A 14,296-nucleotide genomic window follows, 5' to 3' on the forward strand; every position below is an offset into this window, starting at 1 on the left:
TATAAATGTTTGCATTGACATTAAAATTTAAGTGCATCTTGTATCGCATTCATAATAGGGTTGTTTCCATCTACAAATCTTAGGGCAGAATTGTGTCCCAATAAATTCTTTTGGATTATAAGAACATGTTAAACTACTTTTAGGGGACCTGTAATGACCATATTTTTGTAAATATAGAATTTAAAATATCTTTTGGCACACGTCACGTGACCAAACTCGAAACGCCTTTGAAGATTCTGATGACGTCACAACTCTCGGATTGACAGTGTTGACAGTTAGGCGATATACAACAAATGGCAAATGTCCGTTGACAGCTCGTATCTTCTACGTGCGTATGTAGTTATCTGTCAAACCGTAAACTATGACGTCACACAATTTTCAAAGAGCGTTTTGGGCGCGAAAGCATCCGTCAAAATATATTTTGTTAGTTTAACATATTTAAAGCCGTTTTTAGTATAAAAGTTGAATTTTAGGGCAACGTTTAGTTAATATAGAATGTAATACAAGCGTTTCAAAAAATTGGAAACAACCATATTGTGTCATGTATCTTATCTATCTTGTTTGAGAAGATTCTAGTGGAAGTTCAGTTGGCGGTCAAGTATCTCTATTATTTGTATTGTCCGACCTAAGTTTCGGTTTCGGTATAAAAATAATGTTTCGATCGAAGGTTCGGTTTTGATCGAAACTAAAGCAAAACCGAACCTTCGGTTTCAGTAAAAAAAAAAATTTAAAGTTTCTGCCAAAAAAACTGCCGAACCGAAAGATGTTATAGTCGATAGTGTCCGACCGAAGATTCGGTTACGGCATAAAAATTATGTGTCGGCCGAAATTATAGCAAAACCGATCCTTTGGTTTCGGTCGGATGGTAATTATTTGTAGAAGAGTATATTCAATGGAGTCGGAAACCGACAAAGGTTTTTATAGAAGGCGCCTACATAGGATTACCTTTTTTCTAGTTTAGTTTTATGGGATTTAGCATAAATCTAGCATCCAGGCCATAAATTACGAAAAGCAAGAAACAGGAAAACCCTATGCTGGCAACATCTGTAAAAAACTTCGTAAGGCTAACCCCATTGTATTCACCTCGTAGGGCTCATGTTCGTCGCTAATTACTTATTAAGTTCGATAAAGACCATTTTCAACCAAAAATTTGTTGCATTTATTTTCCCCCAAATCAAAATCAACTCTATTTCATACACTATAAGGTTCAAAATTCACTAGCAAATTTTGGATTTGCTTCTTGTAAGGCAAGGCCTTAAGAGGTTAAGGTTTAATAAGATTATTCTATAAAGAAAACCTTTATTGTAAGCTTTTCCCACTACAAAAACGAGGTAAATCAAATGTAGATTATCCTTTTGAACGCCAAGAACACCTAAAGGCGTCGTTACCAGTCGTGCCCACAGCGCCAAGGACAACTATAGGTGTTATGGCGGACGCTGTCAAAGTAACCTTCACACTTTCGAATAAGGTTTACATTAGCTCCCTTGCGCCCGGGACCTTGGCGTTTGAGTGATGATTGTGTTTATGATATAAAGCGTTCAAAGGGTTAAAGAAACAAGGTAAAATATTGTATATATTTTAATCAATACTTCAATTATCTTAAGTTACAACTAATAACCTTAAATAGAGTAAGAATATACGTACAGTATATTATGAGTATATTTAAAAATCTTAGTCCTCTCGTTTCACCTTCGTTTACGTGCACACACCACATACAGCGGATCTGAAAAATAAAATATAATAAATAAATATAATAGGACATTGTCACACAAATGGGCATGTCACATAAAATGTCAACCCCTCTGGTGTTGCAGGTGTCCATGGGCGGCGGTAATCGCTTACCATCAGGTGATCCGTCTGCTCGCATGCCTCCTCTACCAACTACCAAAAAAAAAAATCCTAGGGCCCGTTTCACAATGTCCAAGTAAAGTCCTGAATAAGCTACTTGCCACTTATCTGACGAATAAAGTCATCGTTGGCGTTTCACAATCTTCAAATAAGCTTAACTGGTAGATAAAGTGCTAAGTTTTGCGGGATGTTTTATCTGGCAGTTAATTTATTTGTTAATTAGCTATCCTATACTTTACTTGGACATTGTGTAAGCTCAATAATGATCATACATCGGGGATTTTGGTGCGAGAGTCATATCGTGTAAAACAGAGACGCTTTCTATATAGATTTTAGTACATTGGGCAATTGCTATCTCTATTGCACGCGCATGATTATATTGCTGTCAAGCTCGCACAGTGACATTGACAACCGGCATCATGGGCGGGACAGCAATATAATTATGCGCGTGTAATAGAGATAGCAACAGCATAGTTACTGAAACTAAATTTTGGAGGAAAAACGTTATCACTACTTTTGAGGTTATAAAATTTCTAATATGAAAAACAACGGAGTATAGTTTGGTTTTCAGTTTTTTTTTTCAAGTCAAGAAAAAGAATTATTTTTAATACAAACAAGCATACGGCCTGCGCGATGGTAAGCAGTCACCGTGCCTATCTTCTTCTTCTCGTATCGATGGTTTCGTGATTCATATTAAGCAAGACCTTCTGGTCTACCTTCTGGTAGCGACGCTTAATGTCCTGTCTGTCGCATCCCGTAGATCTTGCTCGGAACAGGTGTGCTGATTTCGGGGCAGGACAGCATGTGCATCATGGCTTGGGGAGCCGTGCCACATGCACATAGATAGAGCATCTGAGCCGCTCAGGCTGCCCCACCTTATCAAGTTTTCATTGCTGCGGCCAACCTGGGACCGCAGTCTATTTAAAGCTTTCCAGATCGGCCACGGCTGTTTATGCCCTGCCGGGAGCTTTTCAGCGGGGCGGACGTAGTTATCGGGAGGGGCGCGCGTACTTTCCCAGTGTGTCAGTCGGTTCTTGGACGGCGAAAAACAGATAGCGTCAGTGCACCGGATGAAGCTCTTTCGGCTTTTTAGGCAGGTATGGGCATTGTGAATGTCATCTCGCTTTGTGTGGTAGGGTACAGCCAGTGAATGTAATTCCAGTTCTAGAGCAGAGCCCAACTGGGGAAGTACGTCCACCTTACAGAAAACAGCAGCCAAATAACACTAGATCCTACTCATAGTGTTGTGTTCCTGCCGGTGAGTAAGGTTGCCAGAGCTCAACGAGGTGGGTGGGGTTAGGGTCGGCAACGCGCATGTAACTCCTCTGGAGTTGCAGGCGTACATAGGCTACGGAGACTGCTTACCATCAGGCGGGCCGTATGCTTGTTTGCCACCGACGTAGTATATAAAAAAAAAGGCGGGACGGTGGTAGCTCGTGGCTGTGGAGAGGGTGCCTTGAGTCTTGCTCTTACTTGAGTTTTTCAACAGCATAAGCCACCTCCCTGGGGGTCTCCGGGGGCGCTATGCCCGCCAGAGCGTAGAGCTTACTAAGAGGAGTGGGCTTCAGACAGCCGGTGATTATGCGGCAGGTGTCGTTGAGTGCTGAAGAAACCTGTCCTGCGTGAGGGGAGCGGTGCCACACCGGGCATGTATATTCACCCGCCGAATAGCAAAGCGTAGCCTATAGACGCCTGCAACTCCAGAGGTGTTATATGCGCGTTGCCGACCCTTTAAAAACCTGTACAGTCCGTTTTAGAGGCACCCCATACTGCAGACCCTCGAGAAGAGCTCAGCTGAGAGCTCATTCAATGATACTTACCACCATTTTTATCCTGGTTAGACTTCGCTTGCGTTTGCATGTTGCTTGGCATCAATAACATGCTCCCATCCTGTAGGATAATTAATAGTACATTACGATACAAGTGCGAACAATAGGAAATTCGGAACAAGTGGCGATAAATTGTTTTAAATCGTCACGTGTTGCGAATTACCTATTCGCACGCGTATCGTACAACGTTTTACAGTACATATGGCCCTATAAATTTTCGACATAGTTGCGTAATGTGCTAATTATTGCATTAGTGCGGTAAAGTAGCGCCATATGTACTGTAAATAAATACTATAGGACAATCTTACACAAATAGATCTAGCCCCACAGTCAGCTTGAAGGCTCGTTGTAGCGAAAGGTGCGACCAGACCGCAGCTTAAAAAACGGTCACGATACGCACCGTAAATTGATTTATTTATTTATTTATTTAATCTTTATTGCACAAAAGAAAACCTTATAGTACAAAAGGCGGACTTAATGCCATAAGGCATTCTCTACCAGTCAACCTTTAGGCAAAGCAGAGAGATTGTGGGCGGTGCTACTTTAACAACAACAACCAAATATAATACAATAACATACCATACATACATAATACATACATACATACATAAATATACATACTTATAATTCTTATAATATATATACATAAATAACGACAAAACATATAGAGCTTACCCATACATTATTATTTTTTGAATCTGCTAGCAAAGAAAGCACGTAAGGATTTTTTAAATGCAAACTTATTTTGAGCATTTTTGATGCCGTAGGGAAGTTCGTTCCAAAGACGGGCCGCCTGCACGGAAAACGAATTCGACATGAACCCAGTGCGGTGAGGAGGGATTGATCTGCGTAAAAATCGCAAAAATAATTACACGGAGATCTTATGGCAGACACCACACCGGTGACGTAAAAGACGCAAAGATTTGCGAACAAAAAAGATTCGCGTGAAGCACGTCACTGCGATTCCGTACCGTCACCGTTATTTAAGCAGCGGTGTGGGGAGCAAGGATCATGCTACGGAGACTGCTTACCATCAAGCGGGCCGTATGCTTGTTTGCCACCGACGTAGTATAAAAAAAAAAAATGCGTCAAAAACGGTACGCATACGAAGCGTCACTGCGATTCCGTATCGTGACCGTTTTTTAAGCTACGGTCTGGTCGCACCTTTACTATTCATAAGTGCTTGTTGTTAGACCTACATTAATAAAGTATATTTGAACTGAACTGAACTAAACGAAAGACACAACAAAAATATAATTATCTTCTCTTCTTGTTTCTGTACATCCAATACGTCAATATTATCTGTTTGACTGTCATCTATCTGGTGACTGCGAAGCGAAGGTTTTATTTTTTATTCTTACCTCATTAGCTACTCCATTACACGTATTTTCACCGATATTCTGACTACATTCATCTAGAGTATCCTCTTCTTGTTTCTGTACATCCAATACGTCAATATTATCTGTTTGACTGTCATCTATCTGGTGACTGCGAAGCGAAGGTTTTATTTTTTATTCTTACCTCATTAGCTACTCCATTACACGTATTTTCACCGATATTCTGACTACATTCATCTAGAGTATCCTCTTCTTGTTTCTGTACATCCAATACGTCAATATTATCTGTTTGACTGTCATCTATCGGGTGACTGCGAAGGTTTTATTTTCTATTCTTACCGTATTAGCTACTCCATTACACGTATTTTCACCGATATTCTGACTACATTCATCTAGAGTATCCTCTTCTTGTTTCTGTACATCCAATACGTCAATATTATCTGTTTGACTGTCATCTACCGGGTGACTGCGAAGGTTTTATTTTCTATTCTTACCGTATTAGCTACTCCATTACACGTATCTTCACCGATATTCTGACTACATTCATCTAGAGTATCCTCTTCTTGTTTCTGTACATCCAATACGTCAATATTATCTGTTTGACTGTCATCTATCGGGTGACTGCGAAGCGAAGGTTTTATTTTCTATTCTTACCTCATTAGCTACTCCATTACACGTATTTTCACCAATATTCTGACTACATTCATCTAGAGTATCTTCTCCTTGTTTCTTTACATCCAATACGTCAATATTATCTGTTTGACTGTCATCTATCGGGTGACTGCGAAGGTTTTATTTTCTAATCTTACCTCATTAGCTACTCCATTACACGTATTTTCACCGATATTCTGACTACCTTCATCTAGAGTATCCTCTTCTTGTTTCTGTACATCCAATACGTCAATATTATCTGTTTGACTGTCATCTATCGGGTGACTGCGAAGCGAAGGTTGTATTTTCTATTCTTACCTCATTAGCTACTCCATTACACGTATCTTCACCGATATTCTGACTACATTCATCTAGAGTATCCTCTTCTTGTTTCTGTACATCCAATACGTCAATATTATCTGTTTGACTGTCATCTATCTGGTGACTGCGAAGCGAAGGTTTTATTTTTTATTCTTACCTCATTAGCTACTCCATTACACGTATCTTTACCGATATTCTGACTACATTCATCTAGAGTATCCTCTTCTTGTTTCTGTACATCCAATACGTCAATATTATCTGTTTGACTGTCATCTATCTGGTGACTGCGAAGCGAAGGTTTTATTTTTTATTCTTACCTCATTAGCTACTCCATTACACGTATCTTTACCGATATTCTGACTACATTCATCTAGAGTATCCTCTTCTTGTTTCTGTACATCCAATACGTCAATATTATCTGTTTGACTGTCATCTATCTGGTGACTGCGAAGCGAAGGTTTTATTTTTTATTCTTACCTCATTAGCTACTCCATTACACGTATCTTTACCGATATTCTGACTACATTCATCTAGAGTATCCTCTTCTTGTTTCTGTACATCCAATACGTCAATATTATCTGTTTGACTGTCATCTATCTGGTGACTGCGAAGCGAAGGTTTTATTTTTTATTCTTACCTTATTAGCTACTCCATTACACGTATCTTCATCGTTATTAGGAATATCTTCATCTAGATTATCCGCTTCTTGTTTCTTTACATCCAATACGTCAATATTATCTGTTCGACACTCATCTATTGGCGTCGGAATATTTGTGTTCTGGCTTGCGTGCGAGCATTTTGGTGTCCTGAAAAATGTTTTTCAGTATGACCTACATATTCACCCCTCAGAGTATGCTCAGGCTGTCCGGCTGTCAGTCTGTCAGTCAAACTAGCACGTGACCGGTAATTAAAAAGAATACTATATTGCACTGCTCTTATGTGTCAATTTCAATTGTTAGTACAAATATCTTAAAATGTATGGTTTGTATGTACTTTTATATTAAATACTTACTTCAGATGTTGTAAAATGTCCTTCAGATAACAATTTTGTTCAGCTTTCAACTCGTTGCTACGTTTCAATTCTAGCACCAATTCCTGTGGAATAATGTTTAATTTAAAATGACCTTCGGTTTTATAGTTAACCTCTCGTATTCCGCAACGTGGATCCGTGCAGTAAGTACTGAATTCTTATTCATTATTAATAACAGCTCAATACCTACTAACGCGGATCCGCGGTGGATATGAAAGGGTCTAGAATCATAATAATCTTGTTATTATTTTAGACCCTAAGGTAAAAGTTGAGTCAAGATCATGGACGATTGAAACAAAAAGACGACAATATCTATGCAAAATCGTGTTCCCCCCATATTTAGATTATTACCAGATGGTGTCACTAACACAGCTGCAGGGCTAAGATGGTCAGCTCTTTATCATTTGTCACCATGCCTGTCACGTTCTAACAAGTATGTAAGTGCGAAAGTGACGCATGACATGACAGGTGATAAAAATGCGACCATGATACCGCTGCTGGTCTCAGTTTTATCTATTTTGTTCGGCGCTTAAATCTCTACTCAAAAATAACTGTAATTCCGTTCAATAGATGGCGCATAATATGGTAGCAACGCGATTTTGTACTGACACTGCGTCTATTTATTTACTTCGTTCATGGAATCTAAATATTAATTAAAATAAATTTGATTATTGCCCTAGTTATAGTCTGTTCTTTTATTCCGTAGACTAAAATGACAACCACATATGTCAAACGCAGAAATAATGTGACCAGCTTAAAACGAATAGTGCTGATCTTTGATTTCGGTTTGTGAATAACCGATAAATAATAAACTAATTTTAGATCCAAAATAAACAATAAATAAAATCTACTCGCTACTAATCCGCTCAAACATTTAAAAATTGCATTATGAGCTTCGAGGTGACTGTTAATCTTACAATAAAATCGCTTTTAAATATTATAAATATTGTGTTTAGACCTGGATACAAACTTTCTAAATGCCTCAAAATGGTGTTACATGTCTATATAAGTAACTCCCAATAGTTTATTTTCGGTTAGTACCGGTTGTAGCACATCACTATTTATAAGGCGTAAAAAACCAGCAACACATGAAATGTCATTTTAGTCTACGGGATAAAAAAAATAAACTATAGAAGTCATTGGCATGTCTAAAAAGGATAGTTTAAAATACTATATGTGTAAATTTTAATAACAATATACATAATGGATATATACAGAGGATTACTATCTTCTTCTTCCTCGCGTTGTCCCGACATTTTGCCACGGCTCATGGGAGCCTGGGGTCCGCTTGACAACTAATCCCAAGATTTGGCGTAGGCACTAGATTTTACAAAAGCGACTGCCATCTGACCTTCCAACCCAGAGGGTAAACTAGGCCTTGTTGGGATTAGTCCGGTTTCCTCACAATGTTTTCCTTCACCGAAAAGCGACTGGTAAATATCAAATGATAAAGAGGATTACTATAACTAGCTTAAATCTAAAATAGGCCCTTCAGGCATTGTACCAAGGACGCTGACGGCATTTCCTCGTTGTATCGCAATGCTGATACGTTGTGCGAGGAAGCCGCCAGCTCTTCGGTCACCAGTTACATCAACCAGACGTTTCGCGATTTCTGCAAAAAACTTGTGCGCGCTGGGACCCCATGGACCTCTAAATAAGGCTTCCTGCTATCAAAAGCGTGACGTCAAGAGTATTTAAAACAATGGACGAAAAAAGTGAGTTTAAATTGATAATATGATACGTATAGAAAATGCCTTATAATTTTAGGCTATCGCTCTCAGGGCGTTTTTTTAAAAGGCTTTCTGAGGGAGAATAGACAACTTACCCGCAAAATATATTTCGCCTCTCAGCGAGGTTATACAGGGTGACCTTAGCCATTGGACAAACCCAGAAATCCCACGTAGGGTTACTTCTCAGGAATGCTCTGACGTTAATATTTTTTTAATTAGAACAAAAGTTAAAAAATATTTTTTTCGAACAAAAGTTATTTGCAATAATCGACAACAAAAAGAAACACACTGTGTTAATCTTTGGCACTGTTTTTGACAATTTGTTCGAAATATTTGATAATGATGACATTTTTCAAAAGTCAGAAGCTTATTAGTGTCATAAATATAAAAGATAATCAAAAAGGTCGAAGAAGATTCCATACTATTCTTTGAGGATATTACCTTAGGAGCTACTAACACATACAGGCTGCTCCGAAGTAAAAATTGGTAATTTGTTAATTTCTTGGAAACCGCTACACCGGCTGTTATAATACTTTGTACACTTGTTCTAAATACCTTAATGCATATGTACCTTTCGGCTTTGTCCAATGGCTAGGGACATACTGTATGTATAGGATTGTGCGGGGCTAATAGGAACGCGGGAATAATGTGAACATTGCCTGAAAAAGACAACTTACCCGCAAAATATATTTCGTTTCTCAGCGAGGTTGAATAGGACTGTGCGGGCCTAATAGGAATGCGGGGCTAATGTGAACATTTCCTGAAAAAGACAACTTACCCGCAAAATATCATTCGTCTCATTAGAAACACTAGTTTCGGGTGTAGTTTTCTTATTATTTGTCTCCGGATTGTTCTCGTTCATGGGGCCATTTCGAGCGAGGATCTCAGCGAGGTTATATAGAACGGTGCGGGGCGATGGGGCACGCGGGGCTACTGCAACTTCGGATTCAGGCTTCGTGCTGGATTCTTCTATCTGTAAAATTAATTTTAAATCATGTAAATCTAAATGATTCTGACTTAAAGATAGAATATATTGATGCAAAATTGTCTTACAATAAAATTAACTGATATTAAAATATTCGATGTAATTTTAGAAATCGTCCGAATGACTCAAGTGAATATTCGATGTCGAATTTATATAAATAGTTGCGATAAAAATAAATTAAAGAAGTTTGCAAATAGGCAAAAATGAAAGAGCGCTCAAGAGGATGAGACACATTTTATATTATGACTGAAATAGTTTGGTATCGATATTGATAACACAAATGTATTGCTATTGTTAAAATTCTGTATACATGTACGACCAGTTTGGCCTAGTGGGTAGTGACCCTGCCTACGAAGCCGATGGTCCCGGGTTCAAATCCTGGTAAGGGCATTTATTCGTGTGATAGCATGGATATTTGTTCCTGAGTCATGGGTGTTTTCTATGTATTTAAGTATTTATAAATATTTATATATTAGATATATCGTTGTCTAAGTACCCTCAACACAAGCCTTATTGAGCTTACTGTGGGACTTAGTCAATTTGCGTAGAAATGTCCTATAATATTTATTTATTTATTATTTATTTTATTTATGTAACATGTGAAGTTTTTAAGGAATAAAGAGGCTATAATAATAATTAATAACACTTGTGTAGATAATTAATCACTAACACTAGTACGTTTCCGCCCCAGTTTATAACTTACAGTTTCGCCGTCTGCCTCAGGACGTTGTTTCTAGGCCCCTGGGCGTTATCCGAGGAGTTCCCACAGTTTCTTCTCTCTATAACCTTGCACACTGCTCTGGGGTCTCTTGTATGTGCCTTTAATTTTTTAAAGGGGCATTTTGCAAGTGAGACTATATGAATCCTAACTAAAACATTACTTACAATTTCGCCGTCTGTTTCAGGTTGTGTGGCTGTTTCTTGGTTCTTGGGCGTCACCCCGAGGAGTTTCCGCAGTTTCCTCTCTCTATAACCTTGCAAACCGCTGCTGGAGCCTTTTGTATGTGCCATTATCTTTTAACGGGGCATTTTGCAAGTGGGACTATATGAATCCTAACTAAAACATTGCTTACAGTTTCGCCGTTCGTTTCAGTTTGCATGTCTGTTTCTTGGTTCTTGGGCGTCACCCCGAGGAGTTTCCGCAACTTCCGTTCTCTAAAATCTTGTAAACTGCTGCAGGGATCCCTTGTATGTGCTATTTTTAAGGGGCATTTTGCAAGTGTTTTTTTTTAACATATTTTGCAAGTGAGACTATATGAACCGTAACTATTTAATACATCACTTACAGTTTCGCGTCCGTTTCGAGTTGTATGTCTGTTTCTTGGTTCTTGGGCGTCACCCCGAGGAGTTTCCGCAGCTTCTTCTCCCTAATACCTTGCAAACTACTTCTGGAGTCCTTTGTATGTGCCATTATTTTTTAAAGGGGCAATTTGCATATGAGACTATGAATCCTAACTAAAACATCACTTACAGTTTCGCCGTCCGTTTCAGGTTGTGTGTCTGTTTCTTGGTTCCTGGACGTCACCCCGACGAGTTTCCGCAGTTTCCTCTCTCTATAACCTTGCAAACTGCTGCTATGGTCCCTTGTATTTGCCATTATTTTTTTATGGGGCATTTTGCAAGTGAGACTATATGTGTCCTAGCTAAAACATTACTTACAGTTTCGCCGTCTGTTTCAGTTTGTATGTCTGTTTCTTGTTTCCTGGGCGTCACCCCGAGGATTTTCCGCAGTTTCCTCTCTCTAAAACCTTGCAAACTGCTGCTGGGGTCCTTTGCATGGGCCCTTGAGAGGACACGGATCTTGAGGTCTCTCCATGTCTGTAATAATAACTTATTACAACTAGGGAACAAACAATAGTACATTACGATACTAGTGCGAAAAGTAAGAAATTCGTAACGAGTGGCCATAAATTAAAACACGACTGAAGAGAAGGGAATAATTCAACACTAATTGCGAATTACCTATTCGCACGTGTATCGTACAACGTTATACAGTACATATGGCGCTTTAAATTTTGCTAAAGTACTAATTATCGCACTAGTGCGGTAAAGTAGCACAATATGTACCTACTGCACATTATTTTTCATACAATCTTTGAAAGGATTAGATTTTGACCAACTAGCACTGCGTACTACAGCTCCGTCGTGGTATAAAATAAAACACAAATCATTTTTTTTTAGTATAGTAGTGTACTTAAAAACACAAATCTGATTTGTTAAATTAAACTTACTTGACACCACGCCTTCATACTTCTAGCGAGGCCTATACCGTTGAGATGACGGGTGATTTTGACCCAGGCGGGTATGTTCTCGCTCGGATGCCTAGTGGCAACTTCAGGATGGGATATCATGAAGTCAGCCAGGGCACGTATTTGAAGGTTGGAGCTGCGTCTGAAATATTAATTATTTGTGATGCAGGTAACATCAAAAGTAACGTATCAGATTATGCTATTAATATTAAAATAACATGTAAGCACTAACTGCCTAAAACAAAACTAATTAAACTAACTAATTACATAGTTAAGGCTAATCTTAGTTAAGATAATCTCCAAATATAGAGATTGTAACTGGGTTCGGACTGTATCTCAAATCTCAACACTGAAATGAAAATATAGTTTTTTTTATGCGTCAAATGTATCGATTATTCTCTAATGACAGGGCAAGGGTTTCAAAAAATACTACCCCATAACATCATATGTTTGTTTTTTTTTAAGTGAAAGCTTCTAGCTTCTTAGCGGCGCTGTGCACTTTTTGTGATGGGGAAAAAATGTTAAACTCGCGACAGGTCACGTGACCGACAGATTGAAAATTCGTAAGACGGACACGTGACATCATGGTGACGTGCAAATTGAATGTCATCGAAGCCTGGTTACTTTTGAAAAATCGTAACTCATTCGAGTGTGACATTTTATTTTCTTCTCAAAGTGCTGTCATAACTGTTAACCTTTTACCAGGCTAATTGTACAAGCTTTTATTTACTTTCACCTAACCGTTGTCTGTTTGTAATATAAAAATTACATTTCATGGGAAACATACAGCACATAATAAAACAAAATGGTAAAAACTAATCTAAATTAAAATATATCTAAATAAGGCCCCCGCGGCATTGTGCCAAAGATGCTGGCAGCATTCCCTCGCTGAATGGCAATACTTATGCGCTGCGAGAGAAAGCTGCCAGCTCTCTGGTCACCGGTAGAGTCTATGAGCCTTTTACTCATTTCCTAAGGCTAAGGGATTTATACTTCCCACATGCGGCTCTACAAACATGTGTTCTATTTTCGATGAGTAAGACTGACATTCGATTATCATTTTTGAACTGTCAGCCTGATAAAGGGTTAAAGAGGTTTAATCTTTGTTAATGGTGCTGTATTGTATCTTTGTGTTGTTGGGTGTCCATGATTGTAGATACTCAAAAAATTTTTTTACCAAAAAGTTAAATAACAGAAAAGAAGCGTGATTGTTTTACTTAATATGATGGTGAACGGTTCATTAACATTTACTGATTGTGTAGGCTGTAGTCGTGCTCACGTCTCATGAATTACTCTGTATATGTTACAAGGCTACTATACTTTGTATCTTTACGTATTTAAATAAAAGTAAACAAAATCTACCCTCAAATGACTCCTTAAGGCCGTTGAGTCTGAGGCGAGTAAGCCCATATTTCCCGCCGAGGTATGTATAGTGCTTTTCTCAAACATGCAATGAAATAATAATATTTGTATGAAATTCCACTAACGACCTCTTGTCCTAGTCGCAAATAATGTACGGTACTTCCCCAATTTGGGGAAGTACCTCCACCTTACAGAAAACCGCAGCCAAATAACACTAGACCCTACTCATAGTGTTGTGTTCCTGCCGGCGAGTAAGGTTGCCAGAGCTCAACGAGGGTGGGAGGGGGTTAGGGTCGGCAACGCGCATGTAACTCCTCTGGAGTTGCAGGCGTACATAGGCTACGGATACTGCTTACCATCAGGCGGGCCGTATGCTTGTTTGCCACCGACGTAGTATTAAAAAAAAACATGAAACGTCTTACTTCGCAGCCTGTTCGTAACATAACATCAATATTTCATTGCATGTTTGAGAAAATGTTATAACTACCCGAAAATATACAAATTGTTTGTTTAATTTTATTTAAATACCTAAAGATAAAAGTTATAGTCTCGACATTCTTAACAGACAAGTCAACCAAATTTCTAATCATAATAATGAATACTTGCCTTTTAGAATGATGTAGTTTAGGAAGTTCAGCATTTTCTCGGCTGCGTTCAATGTCCTTGATGGGTTCACATTTCAGAGGGTCAGGCATTACGCATTGCGTTGGTGATGGTGGATATACGTAATCTTCGTTTGGTTGTTTGACATGCTCTTCCACCTTTAAACCAAAGGAATAAAATTTAAGATGGAGCGAAAAGCGGTCACATATATTTCGGTAAGGGCATTTATTCGTGTGATGAGCACGGATATTTGTTCCTGAGTCATGGGTGTTTTCTATGTATTTAAGTATTGTAAAATCTTCGCTGGTCTCAGGTGTTGTCGAGGTGATAAATAATAGTGGACTGTAGTAT

General features: G+C 38.7%; 1 protein-coding gene across 3 annotated transcripts in view; it reads right to left on the reverse strand.

Moving 5' to 3' along the window:
- Positions 1 to 1,565: 1,565 nt before the first annotated feature.
- LOC133529757 (uncharacterized) overlaps positions 1,566 to 14,296 on the reverse strand; it is a 65,919-nt gene continuing 53,188 nt past the window's right edge. For 2 of the 3 annotated variants that reach the window (XM_061867559.1, XM_061867557.1), the window contains exons 17-24: positions 13,949 to 14,103; positions 11,963 to 12,122; positions 11,387 to 11,549; positions 9,525 to 9,715; positions 6,999 to 7,081; positions 6,624 to 6,792; positions 3,669 to 3,738; positions 1,566 to 1,723 (exon numbers count right to left, since the gene is read on the reverse strand). In XM_061867559.1, the coding sequence (XP_061723543.1) occupies positions 1,686 to 1,723; positions 3,669 to 3,738; positions 6,624 to 6,792; positions 6,999 to 7,081; positions 9,525 to 9,715; positions 11,387 to 11,549; positions 11,963 to 12,122; positions 13,949 to 14,103 (1,029 nt within the window). In that variant the 3' untranslated portion in view covers positions 1,566 to 1,685. Of the gene's footprint in view, positions 1,724 to 3,668; positions 3,739 to 6,623; positions 6,793 to 6,998; positions 7,082 to 9,524; positions 9,720 to 11,386; positions 11,550 to 11,962; positions 12,123 to 13,948; positions 14,104 to 14,296 lie in introns of all 3 variants that reach the window. The other variant, XM_061867558.1, reaches the window with a different exon arrangement.

Source organism: Cydia pomonella, chromosome 21 (genome assembly GCF_033807575.1).
Source record: "Cydia pomonella isolate Wapato2018A chromosome 21, ilCydPomo1, whole genome shotgun sequence".
NCBI lineage: Eukaryota > Metazoa > Arthropoda > Insecta > Lepidoptera > Tortricidae > Cydia > Cydia pomonella.